The following is a 24,954-nucleotide window of genomic DNA, read 5'->3' as shown; positions in this document are numbered from 1 at the left end:
CATTGTCAAAATGAAAACCTGCTTGGATTCAAAAAAAACCCAAAAAAGCCTCAAACCTTCTGAATTTGATCTACTGGCTTTTCATTCCAACCAAAAAAAGGAGCAGTTCCTCTGAAGAAAAATAGGGGTTTTCACATGCCCAGTTTTACCCATGGTCTGTCTTGAGCTGCTCCAACCATTCTTCAAAACTTTCTCTGCTCAAAATCATGGGGTTTATACCATTTTTACACTAGTAACTCCATATACTTTTTTGCAGTTCCATGAAGGATACTGGGAAAAACTCTGCAACTGGAAAGTTGTTTGTCAAACTAGAGTTTTAGAAGTCCAGGTGCATTTTACCCTCCCTTTGCCTGAAGACTTTCATTAATTATGGCCTCAGGGATACTTGGCAAGTAAATCTACTTTCACTGAGCTACAAAAATGACAACTGTCTTTAGATGTAGCCAGTATTTTTTCCATAGTTCAGAGAGCACCATTTTGAAGCTCTGCCATCAATCACAAAATTATATGTAAATTAAATTGTAGATTCTAAAAAGCTTCAGGAGAAATAGGTAATACTGAAAGTCAGAGAGAAAATATTTTCCACGCTGAGGTCTGGAAGCAGATGGACTTCCTGTAAGTTCAAGGGATTTATTTCATTGGAGACATCAATTACATTGGAGATATGGGACCAATACCTTTCAGATAAGCTAGTCAAATTCTGAGGGAGAGGTGTTTTGTGGTATTCGAGAAAGCAATCATTGATTTGATATGATTTATTGAATTCTCTGTTCAGTGTATCTTATCCTGCAACCATGCAATGGCTAGGGAGATTAAAGGACCTCCACCAGGATTCGTGCAGTGGTTGTATAAGAAGCAGCTGTATGTGGTTCAGGAGATCTCCTTCCATTTGCTGTTTCAAGCAAACTGCCATCAAATATTCAGGAGAGGATGTGGCACAGAGGAAAGGCTCCTTAGCATATACATGTTGGCTGGCCATTCACAGAGGCTGGTGTTGAAAGGGCAAAGTGATCCACAGGCCATATTTGTTGTCAGGGCTACTAAATGGTCACGGTTTGGTCCTCAGCAAAAAGAAGTAAATTTTTCAGTTCTTTTTTCAACAATTACCTTTTCCTCTATTATTCTTTTCCAGTCCTTGAACTACAGGAGAGGTTAAGAAAAAAAACATAAAATCTGTTGAACGAGATTAGGATCAATTGTGCAATAGGCTGGTGGAAATAGGTTATGAACGATAAGCGTTATTATTTCATTGGGGTTTTTTACCATTTGGGGGGGGGGTAGAGTGTTTCTGTAGTTTGAGAAAAAGTCCAAATATTAGTAGACAGTGAAACAATGAATATGTTACACCCTGCTGTTGGGAGCTTTATATAATAAATTTCCAATATTTGATAAAGCACAGTATTTTAAACAAACTCTGATGGATGTCAACAGTAAAGCAGAGTATCAGCAGGATTTATTTCCTTGGAATCTTAAAAGCACCTGTGTAAAAACAACACGTCAATCAAATTAACTTTTGTTTCGTTTTAGAATTGCATAAAATTACATTCAGGTTGCATTATTTTTCAGGCTTATTAGTCATGACTCTGTGTGGTCTCTACAGGAAACATACTCTCGACAAACATAGTAGATTTAGGCACATTAAATCTATAGCAGATGTAGCTGGATTTAAGAACATGCGTACATGAAGAATTTACTTAAATTCTTTTCTGAATGAAGACCATATTTTAATTAGGATCACAATTCTGAGGGTCACATCATGGATTATCTAATCCACACTCGTGTTTCCATCAGACAATATTCTTCAGAAATATATTGTGCTTCCCCTTAAAGTTTTAAAGGTTTTATGGTTTTGTCACCACAGCTCTGATTTGGACAGTGATTTGGTTTGCTTTGCTTTGATGTAGTTTGGTTTGAACTCCAGTGAAACCTTATTCTTGGCCAAGCTACAGCAATATGTAACATTGTGTGATAATTTGAATAACAATTCAGCAGATCAGTTGGCAATAATAATTTTCTAAAACTGTTGCTGAGGGAAGACGTACCAAAATCTTGGAACAGGACTATCAAACATGACTACGGATATAAAAATATGTGGGAATCCTGCATGGAGTCAAAAACTTGTGGGAAACAACTGTCAAGCAATACACTGGAATTTATCTTTTAACAATACTTGAAGTATCTTTAGAGTGGCAGGTCTGGGCAGGAAACCAAAGTCAACCTCTGGCTTAGTTTTTTTTCAATATGTATATACATATTTATATATGGTATATCTGTGTAACAGACCTCCATGCAAACTTCTGCTTGCAAATGATTTATACATTCTGTAAAAGGTAATAATGAAATTGTAAGTTTGACAGACCAAGCAAGATCCTGCTGACCCACAGAGGATGTATGAATGGCAGCGAGGATGCAACTACCTCAGCACACAGGCCCGCGCAGTGGTTTTTTTGTAGGGTTGAGCTGCAGAGCACTGAGGAGCTAAATGGTTCCCAGTGGTCCTGCTGGTTTCCTGCACTCAGACCCTCATCCATCTAATCCCTGACTGCTACACATAGTTCAGGATTAAACCATCTCTATTAGTCTAATGGTGAACTGCTACATGAGTGGTTGTCATCATCATTCTCTGATTGCAAAAAAAGCTGGTGGATATATGCTACCAGTTCTTTTAAGGAAAAATAAAAAAGTTAAGTATATAAGTTATGTATATCCCACATTCACTCAGATCTTGGCTTGCACAGAAGGTCGAGTATCACCCAAGCATATAGAAAACAACAAGCTTGCAGATCATTATTTTCCTGCTGGGTAGTTAAAATGTGGAAAATATAGCAAACTATTTTGGTGCATTATATCTTTTATGCAGTTTTGATGCAGTTTATAAATGAATTTTTCAGAATCCATTCTGCAAGCTACAATTCTAAACTTGTAGGGAAATAAACACTCCTATATAGGCAAGCATAATTGGAAATGATTGTTTCCTGTTGAGTGCATTTTGAATGAAGACATAAATGCTGTCCTTCATTTACTATGAGCCAGACGTAATATCATTTTTGCAGAATAATCCTTCTTTGCTACTTTACACTTTATCTGTGAGTTAATAGAATAAATCAGGAATAAGAACAGTAGGTTTTTATTCCTGTTTTGCATGGATGGAAATGAGCTGAAAGAAAAATGAGAGGTCAATACAAATTTGCAGAAAAGTCATATTAACACAGATACAAGGAACCTCCCAAGTTTGTGTATATTTAGAAGAGATTAGGGTAAAGATCTAATGCCAAACAGAAGAAGAAAATTATTAAAAATAAATCAGGATTGTTTGTTATTTAAAAGGCTAAATCCAAATCTATTAAGAGCGTGATAGTGCATAGCAGCCTGGAAGCGAAGAAGTCAAGTTCTCTAAGAGAAGCCTAATGAGGACAGAAGAGTCACTCCGGGAAGCCTCTGAACACAGAGGACTGTCAGTGCTCAGAGCCAGGGGGAGTCTCCCATGCCAAACCCCTTGCAGACGAGATTTCAGGCTTTATTGGTTAACAGCAGGCACATATAGAGAGATCTTGCAAAGGCCCATAAAATTGAGCTGGTAAGTACCAATTTACTAATCCAGTTGATGGCAGCTTTTCACAGTGCTGAATGATCTGAATTTCCCCACTTAGTTTGCTTGCGTTATCCGTGTCCACGCTACTGAACAAGAGCAAGGGGAGCAGAATCGGGGTCCTGTTGAGTGACTGTTCTAACCAGGTATGATAGCATCGCTCGAGAGCTGTGAAAGTATTGCTATTCCATTTGGATTTCTCAAATCAAATTTCATCTAGACATGCAAACTAAGGTTTGATATTTACCTGGCTTTAAGGAAAAGGTCAAATTAAATAACTATTAGCTATTTCCTATTAGCTTTAAGGAGTTTTCTTCCGAAGGCATGAATATGTCTTATGGAATAATTCAGTTGGGACTTGGACATCACAATTAGGTAAATGGATCTTATACCCATTTATAAAAATGAGGAATTAAAGTGACTTGCAGAATGACACACCAGTGACTCCCATTAGGAACAGAGCCCAGTGTAGCCTCTTGACTTCTCTAACCATGCAACATTGCATCTGCGTGTGTGTGTGTGTACGTGCACACACAAGGAATTCTGTGCTTAAGTATATACAGGGGAAGATGTTTGAATGGGTCTTTTTCTTGGAAAGTGGTGACTTATGAACTGGTTTTTACAAGTTCAAGGGAACCAAAATGGTTGGTTGAGTTATTTGGAAATTTCTTTACATGTTAGAAGAAAAAAAGTAACTTCTTAATTCCTAAAGAAAGAAGAACCTGGTTGCCATCCACTTCTAATATGCACTTACTAGACAATTAAGTGATCTGAATTTGCTTGCATTTCACTTCTATCAATTAAAGTTAAGTGGACATTACAGTGAAAATTACTTAATGGAAAAATCTGCCTGGAAGAAACCTTCTAATGGAGAAATTATTTTTATAGATTCCCTGAGTTTGCAGTAAGACATTCCTATTTAATATCAATGTAGATTTTTTTGAAAAACAGTTATGAATGAAGATTATAATATTGATATGAATCAGACTGGGAGGTGATCAAGTACTTGATGCAGCCAGGAAAATGAATGATATATAGCAAAGGGAAAGGCTAGTGAAGGGAAAGCCCCATGGATTCATTCTCCAATTACTGCTAAAATGAGGCATCCCAGAACCCTGCCCTGTGTGTGCACATATCAGTTATCCCTGTACATTTTGTTAGCCGTGCTGATTTTCTCTCCACCTACATCTTTAGATTATGGCTGGTGCTCCCTGCCTCTGACCAGAGTAAGGCACTGTAAGTGCCATCAGCTGAGATTCGGTTACTCAAATTTTGGCTTCCAGGTTTGATCTCCTGTTTTTCTGGTTAGCTTGATTTCTGCCCAGGAGTTTCAATGAATAAATTAAAAAACCTAGCAAACATCACTGACAGTCTCAAGTGAACTCTGACCTGCCATACTGTGAGGGCTGTTACTGGGAAGTTACTTGGTGATACTTACTGCCCAGCATCCCCACTCAGCAGTGCACCAGGATGAATTGCAGCCAACTGAAAGCACAGTGAAGTTAGCACTCGGGAACTTGGAGTTCAGATCGCACACTTGAGACCCTGCCGCAGTGGCTTCTTATACCTGGGGGGGTTGGCACACACGGAGAGTAAAATCCCAGCCTTTCATCTCCTTGGGGTAACAAGGGCTTGCAAACGTGTTATTAGCTCTAGAGATTTTGTGCGCTGTATGAGGCACAAAATCCCTGAATCTCTGACTGTGAGCTCCCTATAAGCCACATCCCCATCATTCCCTGAAACTCTCACATACTAGGGACTATGTTATGGCTGGAGCTTTGAATGTCTTCCATTTCCCTCCTCTGATACCAGTATCTCTCTTTCTTCCTTCTTATGTTAGGGGTTAGGTGTGCCCCCCATTTCCAGCTGACCTTCTCTTTGCCCATGCCAGAAAACCTGCAGGTGTATTCACTCTCCTGTTTGTCTTCCCCCAACAGCCCAATTTTGCAGTCTAAGTAATGTTAAGGCTTGTTTTAATTTTTTTTTTCTTATATTACAAAATAAGAGGGGCAAGAAGCTTTGCAAATGTGCTAAATTACTCAAATGGAAGAAAAGAAGTTGAAATTACAAATGAAATGTGTTGAAATAAATTCAGTGTGGAATCTTGCAGCATTAGAATTAAGGACAATATTTCCAATTATGTCAGCGTTTATTATTTCCCAACTCTCGCATTTTTACAAGTAGAACACACATTTTTATTTCTACTTCTCAGAAAAGCTTTTCCTCTTTTTTTATAAAAGGAAAACAAAGTATTGATGAGTAGAGAGGCTCTAGTGAAACATTGATTCATCTAGGTCCTATAATTTGAAAATTATTTCTAATAACAAAAAGCTATGTGGTTTATTATGCCTTTTTGAATAAGATCATGGGAGAGAAACAGTAGAAACTCTCATTTCTGCTGACACTTCGTGTCTCAGAAATTGTTTCCTCTGGTACACTAATGAATTTTTTTTTTTTTTTTTTTTTGCCCTTGTCTGACACAATTTACCTCTACCTTGGCAGGAAAAGTCACTTCCTCCTGTGAGTAAATGAGTGATAAAGGACAGATGAAAGGGCAGAAATGTGCAAGTGCCATCAAAACCCTCATTTTTGAGTTTTAATATGCTGCAGCTGCAGACGTGGAACGTTTCTCTTGCAGTTGAAAGCACAGCCAGCATGGGAATATTGGTAAGGTTACATGAATCCTTAAGAGTCGCAGCTTATTTGTATTCACTAATAAACTGGAGCTTGGAGGATACTAACTGTATGGATACATTTTCAGCTGGAAACATTGTGAAACAGCAATAAAGATTAGCGAGAGGGCTTGATGGGGAAACAGACATTTGGAAAAGCAAGCTCGGATCAAAACAGGCTACAGTGAGATTTAAGCACTATTTTCCATTGCAAAAACTAAAGTAAATATTAATACATAGCAGAGACTGATTCAGAACTGTCCCTCATGGATGTATTTTTCCTTTTGAAAGACTTACCAGTTCGCTGGCAACAATTGATATTATTAAGTGTCAATAATTAAGTTAGTATTACTTCCTTCAAGATCTTGGAATTCCTGTATGAATCCATAATTTATCACTAACTTCAGTAGAAATGCAGATAATCTGAATCTCTGAAATTGGGCCACATTTGCTGATTAAGGACAGGATTTTTGAAAAAGCCAGGGTCACTGGATGCTAAATGCCTATTCAAATTCAATAGGTACTTTTCAGTGATGGGTAAGTACCCCAATGCTTTAATTTTCATTAAGCATTTAGTTAGAAAATGTATTTTTGGCACACAATATTGAGAATGGCAGGGAAATCCAGCACCATTTTGATGATAAATTCACAATACAGCAAGAAATCCAGAAAATCCTGCTGTGTACTATATTGATGATAGAGCAATTCAATTAAATCTATCATACTTAGTGGTGTAGGCACAAAGTAAATAGTAAAAGCACCTTCAATTGCCGTTATACCTGGGTTAATGCACCTTCGTTTTTCCCCTCATAGTGTTTCAAACCTGGTATGATAGAATTTGTCACTACTGGAGGTACCCATACACGTGATAGCTGCTTCTGACATAATGTAGACCAAATGCACCTTTAAATAGTAAATAAATTAATAAATAATGCACATTTTAATGATGCTAAGTAATGTACATTATTGTTTTAAAACAATTGTATTCAGGGACCAGAACAGTGTTGTTTGTTATCTCTTTGCTCAGGATTGCTAACATTGGTTTAATAAAAAATTCCAGTTTTATTTCTCCCTGAAACATTATTTTGGCTAAGAAGCAGAGGTCCATCTGGTGTAAATTTTTGGCCTCTGAAAGGAGCCAGCAGCCAGTGATTATGGATCCACCTAAGAGCAGGACAGGGTTACCAAGCTGCCTCATCTTCAAAAACCCCTTAAACATTGCTTCCAGCTGTTACACCACCACACCACCATGTCATTGTTTGGCCCCTCTGGTCAGACTATATTACAGTGACAAGGGTCCTGCATTCCTGTTCACAGCTGTAGTTCAATTTACTGTTACAAATTCAAATTAGTCTTCTTGTGCTACAAGGGAAAACAATACATCCTCCTGATCTGAGTGAACTTGTCCTAATATGCCTTCTCTGAAAGCTCATACTATTAAAACAATTTGGACAAAGTTAAACTGGCGATATAGCCAATTTACCGAATTGGCTATACCAAAGAGAAGATAAACCTTTAGGGCAGAGACAATGTGGATGCCCAGTTTACACTGGTTTTTATTTTGGTGGACCTTGAGTGTCTTGTTGTATTCTATGCTCTCAGAAGTCTCTTTAACATTTTTAGAAAGAAGAGCTCTCTTGGACTAAAACCTAAAATGCTAAAAACTGCTTCTTTCCTGGGAGACTAAGGGACACATGTTGTTTAACTGACCACTGATGTGATATTTCTCATTGTCTGTAGAGTCATATGGGATTTATGACATAGAAGTTTTTGTGTATAAACAACTTCGAACTCTGCTGCACTACCACGGGAAGCAAAGCAGGGAACAGTGGTTGTATTTTGTTTGTTTGTACGTCTGAGAGCAATACATTGTAGTGCACAGAAGAACTCAGGATGCAGGATCCTTGTAGCTAGAAGGATTACAAAAAAATCCCACTTTGCTAGAAAGTCCATGCATAAATATAGCAGCTCAGGCACATTCCTACACTGTTCAGTCTTGCTTGCTATTGCTGGCAATAATCATACAATGCAACAGTGTTTGACCTCCTAAAGACCAAGGTTTTTCAAATGTTAACACAGTATTCACAGGTTCACTTTCCTTATAACATGGTTATATGCCTTGCATGTCACTTCTGGACTGGCCCATGAAAAGTATTAGTTATCACTAAAATATGAATGTCACTTAAAGAGAAAAGATAAAGAAGCCAGTCAGGATGTGGACTCCGGTCTCTTATCATATTTCAGAACAGAGCCACTTGAGGAGCCACCTCCAGTTTCCTTCCACGTGCCCTCACCCCTGTATTTCATGTGCATACAGATAGATCCAGACAGTGCATTTTCCTTTTGCCCCTGGGTTTATTAAGATACCATGCGCTCACTCCCTTTCAGTGACCGCTCCCTCCCAAGGAGCAAGGAGTCCTTGGGGCTCCCAGCACAGCCAGCACCAGACTGGGGCCGTTAGCTGCCTGCCGGTATCACCGGGGGGATCAGTGTGTCAGATGGGCCACTCCTTATCTGTGCCTTTCCTCTGCTAAAGCAATTCACTGATGTGAGGATAGGCCTGGGAACAAGTTGCTTTTCTTTTTCTCGTCTGTCATTTTTGATGTCTTCTTGCTTTATTGAGACTGAGTTTTCCCCGCCTCCTTTCTCTCATAAAACAATACTGGATCGGAGAGGTCCCGTGCAATGACAACTGCAGGAGCAAGCATGGTGGATTTGCTCAGACACTTGCTCTGCAGCAGCTGGAGTGGCAGGAAGAAGGACTTGGCGCAGAGACTCACGCGTCTGTCTGCCGTCACCTGGCCTCAGCTCGCTGCGCCGAGTCACGGGCTCCTCCGTAACGCCTGGTCTCTTTGGAAACCTGATTCTCTTTTTAGCTCTGTTCTTCGTGCTACCGTACCAAGCATCTGCGATCAGGTCTCGGTCTCAGCTGAAATGGTGTAAACCAGAAGTAACTGGGTGAGGGATTTTTTTTATTTTATTTTATTTATTTAACACAAGGGGTGGGTTTCCTGAAAGTCTGGGAGGTAGTGTGCCTTCTTCCTTCTCTTCACTAAGGTCATCGCTGGCACTTTTCCTGTCACACCTATGAGAAATAAGACATTGGTTTTTTTATAATATATGCCAAAACAACTCTGTGTCTTCTCATCTTGCTCTGTAAAATTCTGATATTATTAACAGAACCCTTGTTCTTCCCTTCCTACTCTTTGAATTTGTACTTCTGCTGTGACAAACAAAAATTTAGGTTCTTTAGGACAGAGGCATTTTTTCCAGCAGCTCTCAAGCAATTTTTTTCTTGCTTAATTTTGAATAGTTCATCACTGAACATGCTTATTTCTGTAGAAGGGGATTACGAGCCCCAGCTGTTCTTGACATCTTCACTCCATTATAACTGGACTCCTCTCCTAACTATAGCTGTGGTTGTAATAGCCTCACTTTCTTACAGAGTAAGCCATGAGGGCTACCATAGGAAGAGGGAGGACTGATGACAGAGAATTGCTGCTCCAACTAATGGAAATGTCTTTTTATTTCAAGTGTTTTTGTTGCTACTTTGAGATACAAGAATCCTTAGCCCAAAAGGCATGATTGCCTGCATGCCCTCCCTGCTTTCCACGCTGAGTTCAAGTTCCCATGAGGAGTTATCAGATTGCATCTTAATAATCTCTTTACAATGCTCTACCTATTCAGTTGTTTTACCTTCTGTCATTCCTTCCACTGTATTTTATAACCCAAGTTCCTTTTATCTTTATCCAGATTGTTGTTGTTTGTACAGTGAAATGTCATGCAGGGCTCCAGGAGCTTTTAAGACACAAACAATCACACGCACGTGCAGTTTACACTGATCATTCACTTTTCCCCTAGTGCAACCCTGGCTGTACCTCTTCCTCTCCAAAGAACATCCCCTGGCCCACAGGGCAGGTTTTTTAGGAGAGCACGCTGACACTACAGTACAAGCTTCTCTCTGAACACAGGGAACCAGCTCACAAGCCCTGCAAACTGGGAATACTGAATTTAAAACATCTCTGGGAGCTGTTGCTCAGGTCATGCAGGTGAACAAGATGCGGAGCCCACACTGGCCCTTCTACAGTAAACCTTTCATCCTGCAAGAAGTGGGAGGGGAGGGTACCAAGAGCAGCAACTGAGGTTTCCATTTCTCCTTTGCTCAGATGTCCACCAGCAGAAGCCCAAAATCCATTTACTTCATCTGGAGTCTGTCCATGGATTGTTGCAGATACTTACCTAATTAAGACTTCTCAGTCCTAGGAGCTTTTACCCACATGTATCACTATAGGACTGCCAAGAAAGGTTAAAAAAACAACAAACAAAATACTCTCCTGAATGGCAACCTGGAAGTACAGCTCACTGGCAAACCAAAGCATAAAAGTGGGGCAGCTGGATGATAAAAGTAGATGAATGGATGGGAATACTTCATACTTAATGAAGCATTAATACTTCTTTTTTTGAGCAATGAGACTCAGTGAAACCACATGCAGCATGCATCCCTATTCTTAGTTCAAGCATTAAAATTCCTCTGACCTTTCAGGGCAGGAGATATTTTTTTCTAGGTGCATATTCTCTTTCTTCTAGCTTTCCACTTCCTTTCTGGAAGTAACATATTCTACTTGCCATTTGAGCAACACTATCAAAGCTGGCAGAAATATTTTCCTTCTAATTTAGCTAGGACTGCTGATTTTAAGTCTCTTGTTGGTTATCCTAGACTGTAATGGGTTTGCAAAATGCAGGTTTTGTAGGCTTGAAAGAGCAAATGCAAACAACCATGGGTTCACTTTACCTTCTTATTTTAGAAGCAAAATCCTGTTACTTAGATAGCAACCTTTATAGCTAATGTAATTATACCTCCATGTCTTTCTATTTGCCATATCAGAATGCATGAATCCTCAGAAACAGCAACAAGGAGGGAATGCAGAGTACAGTGAGTGTGTTAGCTAGATAGTGAGTAGAAAACTTGTAGTGTAGTAGATGAATATATAGTTGCTGAATTTAAAAAATTGTCTTTTTTGTTGATTGAATGATTTTAACATTTTAGAAGCATGCAGATGAAAACCTGCAAAGATGTAGTTCAAGATCATTCGTTTTGCAAAACTGCATATACAAAAGTTGAAGAATGCCTGTGAGTTACTAAATTCAGTTTTGCAGTATCCTTTCAAGGTACGGTGATATTATTTGAAAGATCTGCATAAGTCACTCCTCCTGTACTGTGTGGAAACCCCGTAACAGAATTAGGAATACACTCGAGTTATTTAATTGTGAGTCCTTCCTTTTTCCTCCTCATTCTTGTGCCTCCTTTACCACGTACCTCCTACAACCATAAGGCAAGAGGGTCTCAAAGAAACCCGGGCTCTGCTGTGCAACTGCCATTAATTGCTGGAGCATGTCCATTCTGCACACTGAATAAAATCACCGCTTTGTCAATGTGTATCCTTTATACTAGAACTGATTTTTTTAAGACTGTAGTTCAAAAACTTCAGACTCTTGGGATATATTTCAAGTAGGCAGAAAAGGCAGATATTCAAGCAAACAAACATGTAGCAACCTCATGAAATGATAGTAGGAAGAGGACCCTGTCACAAGGGTTACCAACAGGCATTTATGTAGAATAACTCAAAATAAATTTTTCATTACCACCTCCTCCCTCTGTGTCAGGACTATTTTCATTGGACATGTCTCCATTTATCTTGCTGTGTAACTCAAAAAAGCAAACAACTGAAAAAAAAACAACAAAACAGCCCTGTGAACAAACCCTGAAAATGATTATAACATTGGAGTATTATTTAATAACTTGTCTGTATCTGAGTAGAGAACAATTGCTTGCATGCATTAAAATCTGCAGTGCCTGCTACCAGCGATTTACCAGAGACTTTACAAATTCCTGGCAGCATGGATACAGGGGGTTGGAGTTTGGAAGGGGCCATTTTGATTAAGTTATGGAATTCCACCAGGACTTTCAGATATGTCTGTTCCAGAAAAAAAAAGAAAAAAACAAAGAAGTTAGGCTACAGCACAAAACACATTTTTTGGTAATTTGGCTGCTAGTTTGGTTCAGACCAATATTTGGATGACATACATTTCTTTTAACTGCTGTCCCTATCAAAGAATAGATATAATTTGGTTGGTTATAATTTCCATGTATAAGACATAAGCTTTATGAGAGGCTAGTTAAGATTTTGTTGCAAAGTTCAGACTTTTGCTTCTGAATAACTATTGTGCCACCTAGTGGGTATTAAACTACACTTTTAAACAGAGGGAAAGATTGGCTTAAAATATACTGGTGAATAATGAAACATAGCATTTATGCAAATATTTCCAGTGACATGTTGAAACAAAGCATTTTCCCTTTTTGTCTGATTATTTACCAAGGTGTTCCATTAAGGTAGAAAATATTCCATTTCAACTACATCATAGCATTTTGCTTACAACTGTATTAACGAAATATAATTCTTAAAAAGGGCACACACAGAATTCTTCACCTCCCTGGCAATAGATCCGTTCCTTAATAAATTACTAGCACATTTCATATGCTTTTATGCTTTGATCAAATTATCAGTATGAAAGGATATCCCCAAATCTCAGCTGTTAGGAATTTCCATTCTGTAATACAATTAGATAAATAAATACATTGAAAATGTTATTTTCTGACCAACTATGCCAATTTTCACTTGAAACCAAACTGAAATGCTTTAAAATGTTATTATGATTGCATGATTTAAAGCATTATTTAGAAAAAATAGTAAGCAATGTGATTAAAAACATAACATTCTGACACAGTTTCTCTCATAAAATTTCCTTTTGCATATAAATAGTTCCAGTGTCCAAATACCTATATAGATTTCATTAGCTAATAGCTATTTCTTAGCAATTTTTCTCCTCTAGCTGAAACGTCTCAACAGTTTGTTTTGGTTTTTTCTTTCAGCTTTTTAAGTAAACCATCTGTCCAGTGTGGGAGTGTTGGTTTTGCTGCAGTAGATAGAGATAATATTTTAATCACCAAAGCCAATAACAATAAATTTCCCTTAGTGGAGTGTTTCCTAATATTGTTCAAGTCACTTCATTGCCTCTTATGTAAATTGCCAAACTATCTATCATCGACAAAAGCTATAGTAGGTGGTCTGCATTTTTAGCACCTGCGTGCAATGCCATCGTTACAGTAGAAAATGTAGTGGTCAGCAATAGTACAATTTAGAACCTTTTAGGTTTCTCTCAGACTCAAGAGAACTTTAAACTCATATTATCTAACACGTTTAAATGATGGACGCTAGACATCTTTCATGGAACAGGACCTGACACCAGGTAAAATGACAGCTGGACCAGAGGCCTTGATAGCTCTTTGCCAGACCTTGATGTAAGCACAAGTATTTTTTATTATTTTCCCTAAATAAATAACAAAGCAGAACTCATCTGATTTCAGCAGCATTTGTCAAAAAATATCTGAGATTCAGCTTGAAGTTGACAGAAAATGGAATTACTTCCCAGAGAAAAAAACCATAGTTTTTGAAAAGGCAGAAAATCAAAACTGTGGTTTGAGTTTTTATTTATGTTTTTTAGTTTGGGCTATTTGTTTTCCCTCCATGGAAAGCATTTTCAGAAAAAATATTTTCAATCTTCCAGTTTCAAGGCTTGACAGCATTTTGTCATTTCATTTTCTTCTTGCAGACAAATGAAATTGAGAAGTGTGTGTCAGGTGAACTTCTTTAAAGTTCAGTGTCCAGGCTCTCTGTCTTCTTTGATACTTGAAAAATGTTTGTACTGTTTTCCAGTTTCCCCTGGTGGTATATTGTGTCAGTGAGCAAACAGTAAAAGCAAAAATGTATTTACTTTTATAGCATAATCAATTGATTACTTTGTTTTAAAGCAGTTTTGTTAAAGATAGTAAAGAGGTCTGCTAATGAGATCTGTTGTTCCCTGTAAAGGTTCTTAGAGGCTAATACTCACATTAAATATGGATTTTAAATGCATGCAAGGATTACTAAAAGTAGGACTGGATTACAAATACAGTAAAATTTACTTGTTTTATCTAGCATCAGTAACAAGCTCATTTTGATATTAATTTGTTCAAACTTTATTGTTTTTTTAAAGAAGGATGCCATTTTAGCAAAAGAGAAGAAATTCACTTAGAAGGCTTGAAAATTTTTTTCTCTCTATCTGGGCACATATTTTTCCATGTCTATTCAAGGTATTCTAGCATTTAACATCAACTGGGAGGACAATATAGTTAAGTTGAAGAATTCCCATTACTTTATTTCACATGATCAACACTTTAATGTGATCTTTAAATACCGCATTGGGAGGGTTGTCTGTGGAGTCAATGGACAGTATTTCATAAAGAGGTAGCCGAATGTACAGTGACATTTTAGATCATGACTTCGATTCAACATCATAATTAGTAAAAAAATATTAAGAAAATCTATGTAAAAAGTGTATATATAACAAATATTAAAATGAAGTCTCTAAGAGGGATAAGTTTTTAATCAAAGGAAAAAAATATGCACCTCACGCATAAACGAGATAATTAAATTGCTGGTATTCTTCTTTCATCTCAAGCTAATATCACGTTTAAATTCAACACAGTAACCAACTCCTCAGCCAAACCTTCCTGTCCCCAGATACCTGCAAAGTCAGTGAGTTGCTCAAAGCGAGTAAAACTCTCAGTATTTGTTTGTCATTCTGACTACGTTTCGGACCGCATGTCTGTTTCCTCCAATATCAATCAGACAGATGGGATGTAATTCCAATAAAGCTCTCTAAAAGAGAAACTGCCTGGAATTCAGATAATTTCCTCTCTTCATAAGAATGCACCTCGTAGATTTAACTGTTTGAGCTGGTAGTCAATATTTACTGTAATCTTAATTAAGCAAGACCTGATTTGCTCTGGTTTTCAAGCATTTGAAAATTGTAGACACATCCAGGCTCAGGCTTTTGAAGGCTTCACTTTGTTCTGTACGAGTTGTTCAGACAATAACCACCAAGTGCACGTGCCTGAGAAAGACAAGTACCGTTCCTTCAGCAAGCCTGCTGCTGCTGCTACCCGTGCTAAACCTTCACTGCCCTTAGGCCATATCACAACTGGGATTAGTAGCTCATTTCTGAAGCTTCTCCCTGGAATCATTTTAGAGGATTGCAAGACAGGATTACTTTGAAAGTAAAAGCCATGGAGTGAATGAGTATTGGGTCACTGAGGCTAAAGAATAAATAAATAATAAATAGCATAGAAACACTTATTCAGCAAATGTGAATATCTGTTAAAATTACTGTCCTTTAAACTATGCAGACTAGGATGTATGTTTGTTATATATGGCATATCTGCAAAAATTATGCAAGAGAATTAGACATTTCATGTAACAAATTCAATCTTAAATGGAAGTCTTAAGTGTGTGCAAGGGATCAGAAATAGCCATCTGGATTTTTGAAATGGCAACAGATGCAATATGTCTGAGATTTTTTTTCTTTTCTGGTCCTAGTGGTAACTCAGTATTTATTCTTACTTTTGTAGCTGTGTAAATAAGCAGATGTTTCCACTGAAATCACTGGCCATTAAAACACATTAGTATTCAAAGTTACATTTCTATCATAATATAAAAACCCTCGGTGAAGGGTTCATACTACATGAAGTAAGGTGTTTGGAAGAGCAAACACAGTATAAGCAAGTGAGGCCCGCAGTGGCTGGTGCAGGTGCAGCTGGGCGGTATGAACGTAAGCCTCTCAGTCCAAGTGAAGGAGATGGTAGATGTTTGGCAAAAGCTAATTGGCAAATTAAGGCATAAAAGAGGCTTTTCCCATGGCCCAGCTTTAGATACCAAATTTCCTGGCTGTGTTAGGTGGGCAGTCCCAGGTGCTCCCAGCGTGGCATCCTTATGCGTCCCAGCAGGAACACTTGAGGTTCTCTTCCCCGGGAGGGATACTCCCTTCTGCTGCTTGGTGCTGTGCATTAGGTTCTCTAAACGCTCTCCAAAGTGATGTAAACAATATGTATGATTAAATAAATGAGTTCCTACTTTGCTCATGCTAGACCTCACGCGCTAGCAGCAGCAACACAGTGAGCAAATAATAAGCAAATCTAATTCATTAATCACAAAAGCAATTTTAAAGCACTGACATTAAATCTAGGTAATTTTAGTAAGTGTAAGCAAAACATCTTTATGGATGGAAAATGGAAGAGCTTGGGTCGAAGTGTTAGTGGGTTATGTTTGACTGAGCTTTATCTATATCAAGTTGATAGCTAATTAGTGAAAGATACAGTCTTTCCATAAACCAGTATTTGGCATAATGTGACAGAAGTATGTGTATATATATCCACAGATATATGTGTGTGTGTATACATATACACACATATGCGTAGATATATACACACACTCGTGTGTGTATATATATCTGCAGATACATACATATACTTTCCTCTGCAGCTATATACACACATACTTTTGTGACATAGTTGTATGTATATATTCTTATGTGTCTTCTTATGTGTATACATATAAAAGTATAAGGGTATATCAAGTTATTAGTTTGTATCTACTGTGAACGTGTAAGACAGTGGCCAGGATATTTCATAATGGGATTGATTTCCATGGCTCTTATTCTCATTCTGCAAAGATGCAAAACTATGCTGAGTGTAATATATTTAGTCATTAGTGTAAGTAAGTCATGGTCAATCTGGGGTCCTGTTCACTGATAATTACACTGTGCTTCCTGTTATCACATACACATTCATTAGGTAGATGTAATCTTGGGAATAATTTTGGGAAAACTTTAAAATTCATATATATTTTTATTTTACCAAATATTAGTTTTGGAACAAACCTTATGTGCTAGTTTAGGTAACTGCATTAAGCATTTGGAAGGCTTGGTTTCTTTATGTTAGAAAACAGTTTTATAATTCACCCCATAGAGTTCTCTGCTGATTAGGCTAATGTGTATACAATAGCAATGCAGAGGAAAATAGAAAAATAAGGAAAGCAATTTTCCTGTCTGTGCAAACAGATGAGATGTGAAATTCTTCAATCATAAAGGCTTGCCGGTTTTGAGCTCACGTCTAACCAAGGCCATAGAGTGCCGTCTGACTTCCCGGAAAATGCATCTTAGATCGCTTTAAAGACAGCGAGAAAATAGTCTTCACTGCAAAAATGGAGGGTGTCTGTTTGTGAATAGGAAGGTTTAAGGAAAGGAAAAAATTTGGTGAACTGAAATGTGAATTATTCACAAAACCACTGAAATATGAAATAAGCAGAGAGAAATGAAATGCAGTGAAAATGTGTGACAGAACTGTTCCTACTGTCTATTCTATTTTACTTTCTATTTACAGCCATGTGCAATGAATTAGACTATACCAAAAATTCAGGCTTTCAAATCCGTTATACCCATTTAATAAAATTAGTGACCATTTCTGTAGCTGCTTTCTCCTTCCCTGCCAATGGGTCTTAGTGGGATATCTAACATCTCAGTCCCTCCAATGGGGCAGGGAGCAGAGGCACATTGGGAAGGATGTATGTGAATGTATAGCCATTGCCTGTACTGGGCCTACACTTCCCCTGAACAACGCTGGGAAGTGTACATTGCCTCTGGTGTTCTCTGGCCTGTACCTTTCGTAAGCTCTTATTAAAAAGCAGAAACAAGAACAAAAAAAAACCCAAACCATGGTGAATAGCATAGAAGTAGTCTTAGGTAAGTAATTATATATTCTTGGGCTAAAAACAGTTTCCTTTGTTACTCCCTGGCTTGAAATTGTATTATAGTGTATGGTATCAGTAATTTGTAAACTCTTAACCTGGTATATAAACCTATGATCATTTCACAGTTTGGTTCATTTGCCTCACTCAGGCTGTGCTGCACTGTTTGTTATACTAAATATTTGTGGCTGCTTTCCCACTTGGTTGCCCGTTGTTCTGTCTTTGAGCCTGGCTTGCTGGGAGGTGCTGGCGGGCTGTACTGCCGATCATGCTGTCGTCTTGTCAAACCCAGGACACTCTCTCTTTCCCTGCAGCACTTCGTATAGAGAAAGCAGAAAACGCCTGGCTGTTTTGGAAAATAATGGGTAGCTTAGCTTGCTTTGGCTTCCTAAAGGCAAGAAAATCCAGTTGCGCTGATCTGGTATGTTATGGTGGTGGTGGCGGTAGTGATAGTTTTTTTCTATGCATGTGGGTAATACATTTTTTATTGAATTAAACGGTTCAGTTACAAGAGCTTGTAGAAGAGCCAGAATAACAAAAGACTGTACCCATTGTCCTGCTAGCACTTCCATTTTATCAAATAGTCCAGTCAATGTGAGTTTAGGGGTCCCTTTAGTGCCTGAGGATTTTAAAAAGCCGAGTTCCAGTGTGCAGGATTGCACTGGGCAGCAGGGAGCTGTCAGTGGGTTGCTCTCAGTCCCTCCTCTTCCTCGGTGACTGTACTGCTAAGGACTCTGCAGGTTTTCATTGAAACAGTGGCTCAGAGAAGTTACTTTGAAGTCCAGGGATGGCAGAACTGACCTGAGAAATAAAGGTTTGGCTCCAGCACTTGCTCGGCGCCTTGAAAGACTGCAGCTGGTTTTCCCAGGCTTCCTCATGAGGAGTGTTTTGAAGCGTGGTATTTCTGAAAGGATTTATTGGTTAATTTACATTGAAACTCCATTTCAAAGTCTACAGTTAAACAGAATTCACAATCACAAGTTTATGGACTTAGTGATGGATAGTGCAGCAGTTACACATCGATTTTGCAAGATTATTTGTATCTTTTATGTGGTGGTTGTTTCGGACCTCCAAGGCTAATATTTAGGTTAGTTTATGGTTGTGTTATGCAATGCAAATGGGAAGCACTACCAAACTGTCAACTATTTTTATTTCTTAGTGATACTGTTATTTCTACTATCACTTCTAAGTGATACTGGTTTTTATTCTATGCCCTGTAGTGAAAGCTTAATTTCCTTTATCAGTACCTTCTGCCGGGTCCTTTCTTGTGTATTAGAAGGTACTAAATTGCCTTTGTTTATGATAAAGCAGCATAATGATATCATTGCCATCTAAACTTACCTGTCGGACTTCTCAGTCAATACTTGACAATGTTGGCTGTTACCTTGTAGAGGTTTTACAAGTGTATGTCTGTGGAGAGGATGCTTTCTGGCTTTCATCCTCTGCTTTCTGTCCCCAGTGTCAGTGAAGGAAGGTCTGCACCCTATAACATTAATCATTTCTGGCATATATTTAGCAAATATCATTATTTCAGATCTCTCTCATACTGTTCTGGTTTTGACCTCGTCCTATCTGACAGCTCTGGAAAAGATGCCTGCTTCCTAGGAAGACATTGCAAGAAGGACGGTTTCCAGCAATCCTGTTTGAGTCAAAGTTTTTTTCCCCACTGTGAGTAACCACCCTGGCCCATAAACAACTGGCAATAACATTGTCAACACTTGCTTAAGTGGTTGCTCACAAGTGAACTGTGTGTTTGTTTCACCCACACATTGGAAGGGGCAAGGCAAACTTGAATACTGCTTCACTGTCTTCGTTATTGTACATTGGGTTTCCGTGGGCCTTCATTTGTAATTTTTGAGTATGTGGGATCTCCATTTTTATAGACATGTAAATGAATGTCGTCTTTGGTCAAGGCAAGGGAGTGAGCTGGTATGAGTGTGCCTGAGGGGGTGTGAATGAAAAACAAGAGAGCGTGCTTCTTGTCCAGACCTCTGCTTGCCTTTTTGTAAATGACTTTCTGCAGACTTTCATTTCATTAGTGTAGGTGGGATGAGTCTCTCTCTCATGCAGTGCAGATTTGACTTCTTCAGCTTTTTTGAAGCAGTATGATAGGCATCAATGAGGACACATTGCTGTATGCTTGGTGGCCTGAGCTACACCAGCTCCATAGTCAGAAGCAGTATATCTTGAGGAAGAAAAAAAAAGAAACATATCATGTCCCACAGCTTTTCTAATAGGTGGCAAGGACATGGTGAAATTGTGTCAGAGAAGTTCATTTAGATTTTCCTGGGAAAGGAACAATTGAAATGGTAAAAAATACTGAACATTTTAGAGGAGCAGCTTGAGAAATTTTCAGAATGTCTTTTTGCCTGAAGTTTCATGCAAAGCTGCACATTTCTTTCATATGAACTTTGCATAGAAAAGAAAACTTGGAATGTCAAAGTTTTTGATAAAAGATCATTTTAGTTTCAACCTACTTTGATTTTAAGAAAATCAAAGTTATCAATGTTAGGTTACAGCTTATAAAAATCTTACCATTTTTCTTTTTAGAAATTGTTTGAGTTGCTGCAAATTTTCAATCTTTCTATCAGGAAAAGAGTTAAATTTAACTGTGTAATTTCCCAGAGCAATATTTAGTGTTGTTATTATTATGTTATTATTATGTTCACATCCTGTGTGTTACAATGATGAATGCATTAAAAGTGGATTGAATTAGATTAGAATAAGGCAGCATCATAGTAACTTTGTCTTCCCATTAATAAAGAGAAAAAAATAATATCTCATTTACACTAGTTATCGAAATATGGGAGAGGTTGTCTTAGTTATTGTGCATGAGCTAAGGGGAGGAATTGTTGGTCTGTTTACTGCATATGGCAAAGAGACTGCACCATTTAAAATCACATATTGTCTTCTGGCTTGCTAACAAAACCAAGTACAGTTCAAGGGAAAACAGAATTTAGAAATTAATTAATGAACCAAACCCAAAACCTTTTCTCTTGGGTAAATATTTTGTGTAACACCAGTGCATTGGGATACTCATTATTATCTCATGCCATAACATATTGACTCTGGAAGGATTCACAGTTAGAAAATGAACAAAATTTCTCTTTGACAGCATATTTTGTTGGAACATCTGCGGTCCATGAAGGACTTTTTCATCAGAATTCTTGCTTCTTGATGATATAATTGATTTATTACAATGAATCTAGTCAGTTGACCACAGAAGTTAATGAAATAAGGGAAATCCAAATTCCTATTCTGAGCATGTCTTCATTTTACATAAGTTCTTAGGGAAAAAGATTAAGGCTTAATTATGAATCCCTTTCATGCTTTTTTCCTCTTTTCCTAAAGTGTTTAACGATTGCTTTAACATACATCTGCCAAACATTTTTTCCTGACTCTAGAGACCATATTTTCAAAGGAAATCTTACATATGTTACCCCAAAGACATTTTGAAGTCATTAGATGTACAAAATCCTTAGTCCAAGTATAAAAATGTGCATGAAAAATGAATATGCATGAAAAATGAATATTGGCATGTGCAAAAAGTGCTAATGAGAACTTCTAGTACCTCTATCAGGTAGCCGAAATGTAGATGAAAATGAAAAAATCTTTGCAGCCTCACAGATTAGAGTAGCTTCACACAGTGAAGCGATGCTGGCTTGTATCTCTGTGGTTTAAGGAAAGACAGAACAATATTTTTGTTTGTTATTAGCTGTAGCTGGAGGCAGCAGAGGCTGGGGCTGTGTTTTGCTAGTGCCAGGATAGCACTGGGGACCAGCATGGATTTGAACTTGGAGGATTTGTGGCTGCATGTGTCTGGCATTTAGTTTTTGAAGGCTGCAGGATAGTGGGCTGTTGAGATGTAGAGTTCCAGGCAGATCCATCAGGGAGTGTTTTAATTAAGACTTAGAGTTAGGGGGCATTTTAACACTACCACTGGTTCAAATTCTCCTGGGATTTTGGTTCCTCTGTGACAGACTGTTTTTAAGGAAACACTAGTGATTACTACAAAGAGCTCAGATTAATCAAAGCTGTAAGCTGAGTACTACCACATACATGTTTGACTTGGAATGTGTCACAGGCAGCTTGGCTTTTAAAGGCATCTTTCAGAGTGCTGAAGGGATTTGATGTACGAGTATGAGGATGATTATCTATTTACCATCTTCACCTGTTCACTTGATTTGTGTTTGTTTTTTCCCTGCTGCAGACTATGTCAGAGAGCCACAATGATCATGCAAAATAACAGTTCAGCCTCGCCCCTGTTTTCAAATGTGAGCTCCTTCTGGAAGAGAGATTCGCATGGGCCAGGACTCCTTGATGAAGCAGCATCGCTCATCGGCAGCTATGATTTCCCTCAGACCACAGAGAGTTTTCCCTTCTCCACTGTGGAATCAAAAAACATGTCCCTAAATGCCACAAGCAAAGACCCTCTGGGTGGACACACTGTCTGGCAAGTAGTTTTGATTGCTTTCCTCACTGGGATCCTTGCACTGGTGACCATCATAGGAAACATCCTAGTGATTGTTGCATTTAAGGTTAACAAACAACTGAAAACGGTCAACAACTACTTCTTGTTGAGTCTTGCTTGTGCAGATTTGATCATCGGTGTTATTTCCATGAATCTTTACACCACGTACATCATCATGGACCACTGGGCTTTGGGAAACTTGGCCTGTGATCTTTGGCTCTCCATTGACTATGTCGCCAGTAATGCCTCTGTCATGAATCTCCTTGTCATAAGTTTTGACAGGTATTTTTCCATCACTAGGCCACTTACATACAGAGCCAAACGAACAACCAAAAGGGCTGGGGTGATGATTGGTTTAGCATGGATCATCTCTTTTGTTCTTTGGGCCCCTGCCATCTTGTTCTGGCAGTATTTTGTTGGGGAGAGGACTGTGCCTCCTGACGAATGTTTCATCCAGTTTCTAAGTGAACCTATCATCACTTTTGGCACTGCCATAGCTGCCTTTTACTTGCCAGTCACCATTATGAGTATTTTGTATTGGAGGATCTACAAGGAGACCGAGAAACGCACCAAAGAGTTAGCAGGGCTACAGGCTTCGGGCAGCGAAGCAGAGGCAGCACGATTCGTCCACCAGACAGGCAGCTCCCGGAGCTGCAGCAGCTACGAGCTGCAGCGGCAGAGCATGAAACGCTCCACCCGAAGGAAATACAGACGCTGCCACTTCTGGCTCACAATGAAGAGCTGGGAACCCAACGCAGACCAGGGGGACCAAGAGCACAGCAGCAGCGACAGCTGGAACAACAATGATGCTGCTGCCTCCCTTGAGAATTCAGCCTCCTCTGACGAGGAAGACATCGCTGCAGAAACCAGAGCCATCTATTCAATTGTGCTGAAGCTACCTGGTCACAGCGCCATCCTCAATTCGACGAAACTACCCTCCTCGGAAGATTTGCATGAGTCAGGGGATGAACTGCAGAAATCCGACACAGAATCGAAGGAAAAGAAACCTAAAAAATTGCACCCTCACAAAAGTGTTCAGGATGGTGGAAACTTCCAAAAGAGCTTTTCTAAGCTTCCAATTCAGCCAGGGTCAGCAGAGACAACCACAGCTTCTGATGGCATCTCATCAGTGACCAAGGCATCTGCAGCCCTGCCCTTGTCCTTCAAGGAAGCAACCCTGGCAAAAAAGTTTGCCTTGAAGACCAGAAGTCAGATCACAAAGCGAAAACGAATGTCACTTATCAAAGAAAAGAAAGCGGCACAGACACTCAGTGCCATTTTGTTTGCCTTCATCATTACCTGGACCCCATATAACATCATGGTTCTGGTGAACACCTTTTGCAGCTGTATCCCCAAAACTTTCTGGAACCTGGGGTACTGGCTTTGCTACATCAATAGCACGGTGAACCCCATGTGCTATGCACTGTGTAACAAAACATTCAGAAACACTTTCAAGATGCTACTGCTGTGCCAGTGTGACAAACGAAAACGACGCAAACAGCAGTATCAGCAAAGGCAGTCCGTCATTTTTCATAAGCGGATCCCTAGGGAGGCTTCATAGAATAGTATTTTTTAAACAATTTAAAAAAATAACGAAGCGGGGATGGGATGGGATGGGATGGGATGGGACGGGATAGACAGGATGGGACAGGATAGGATGGGACAGGAAGGCACGGGACAGGACGGGACAGGATGGGATGGGACGGGATGGGACGGGATGGGACGGGATGGGATGGGATGGGGTGGGAGGGTGGTTCCAGGGTGCTGATTCAAACATTTAAACATCAAGACGTGAAAGCAGCTGCCAGGCTTATGTATCCTTTTAATAAATCCAGTTTAATACGAAAATCAAGTCTGCATTCAGCAAAAACTAACAAACTTCAATGTTTTTACTAAGGAATGAAAGACTTAATAAAGTTTTCCTACAAATTTGCAAGAAGCTGTATAGCAATTATAAACCCATTACTGATCTGCCCAGCTCTTTGATTATAATCAACTCTGGGATCTCAGGTAAGCACATCTAGCTAGCCCAACTCTTCTGTTTCCAAGGAATCCAACAACTTTCAATTCAAGTCACATACAGATGTAGCAAGCTAGCGAAACAGGATTATGAAATTATTTGAGACATTGTATAGGTTGCAAAATTGCTTCTTGTTGTACAGGTAGAGCTTCCTGTCTACTTCTCTTCTGGTGTGTTGTTAATTGTACCCCTGATTCCTGATTGCCGAGTATCTCTGTGTGCAGCTCATGTTATATGTGTGTGTGTGAGTGTGTATGTATGCATAACATACATTCACACCTCTAAAATACACACATACCAGGAAAGAGGTGATCTATTGTTCTAGGTTTTACAGGGCCCCCCATCACGATTACATGTGAGTGAAATTAAGAAATAAAAAAATCAAATCATATTAAATATATATCTCATTATTTGCCACCTGAAATTCAAGTTTATCTTTGAAACCAAAAACATGTTGTCCACATTTCAAATGGAGAGAACCAAAGGGTAGCCTGGGAGCCTAACAGTCTACAGACGGTTAT

General features: G+C 38.9%; 1 protein-coding gene across 8 annotated transcripts in view; it reads left to right on the top strand.

The window, feature by feature from the left end:
• The window catches only part of CHRM3 (cholinergic receptor muscarinic 3), a 283,715-nt gene extending 259,705 nt beyond the window's left edge, over positions 1–24,010 (top strand). For 7 of the 8 annotated variants that reach the window (XM_075042050.1, XM_075042051.1, XM_075042052.1 and 4 more), the window contains one exon: positions 22,153–24,010. In XM_075042050.1, coding sequence (XP_074898151.1) covers positions 22,153–23,974 — 1,822 coding nt within the window. In that variant the 3' untranslated portion in view covers positions 23,975–24,010. Of the gene's footprint in view, positions 1–9,142; positions 9,220–22,152 lie in introns of those variants that run through there. The other variant, XM_075042057.1, reaches the window with a different exon arrangement.
• Positions 24,011–24,954: the final 944 nt, after the last annotated feature.

This window comes from Buteo buteo, chromosome 12, assembly GCF_964188355.1.
Source record: "Buteo buteo chromosome 12, bButBut1.hap1.1, whole genome shotgun sequence".
In the NCBI taxonomy this organism is placed as follows: domain Eukaryota; kingdom Metazoa; phylum Chordata; class Aves; order Accipitriformes; family Accipitridae; genus Buteo; species Buteo buteo.
Note: the sequence above shows the minus strand (reverse complement) of the source record. Positions and strands in the feature narration are given on the sequence as shown.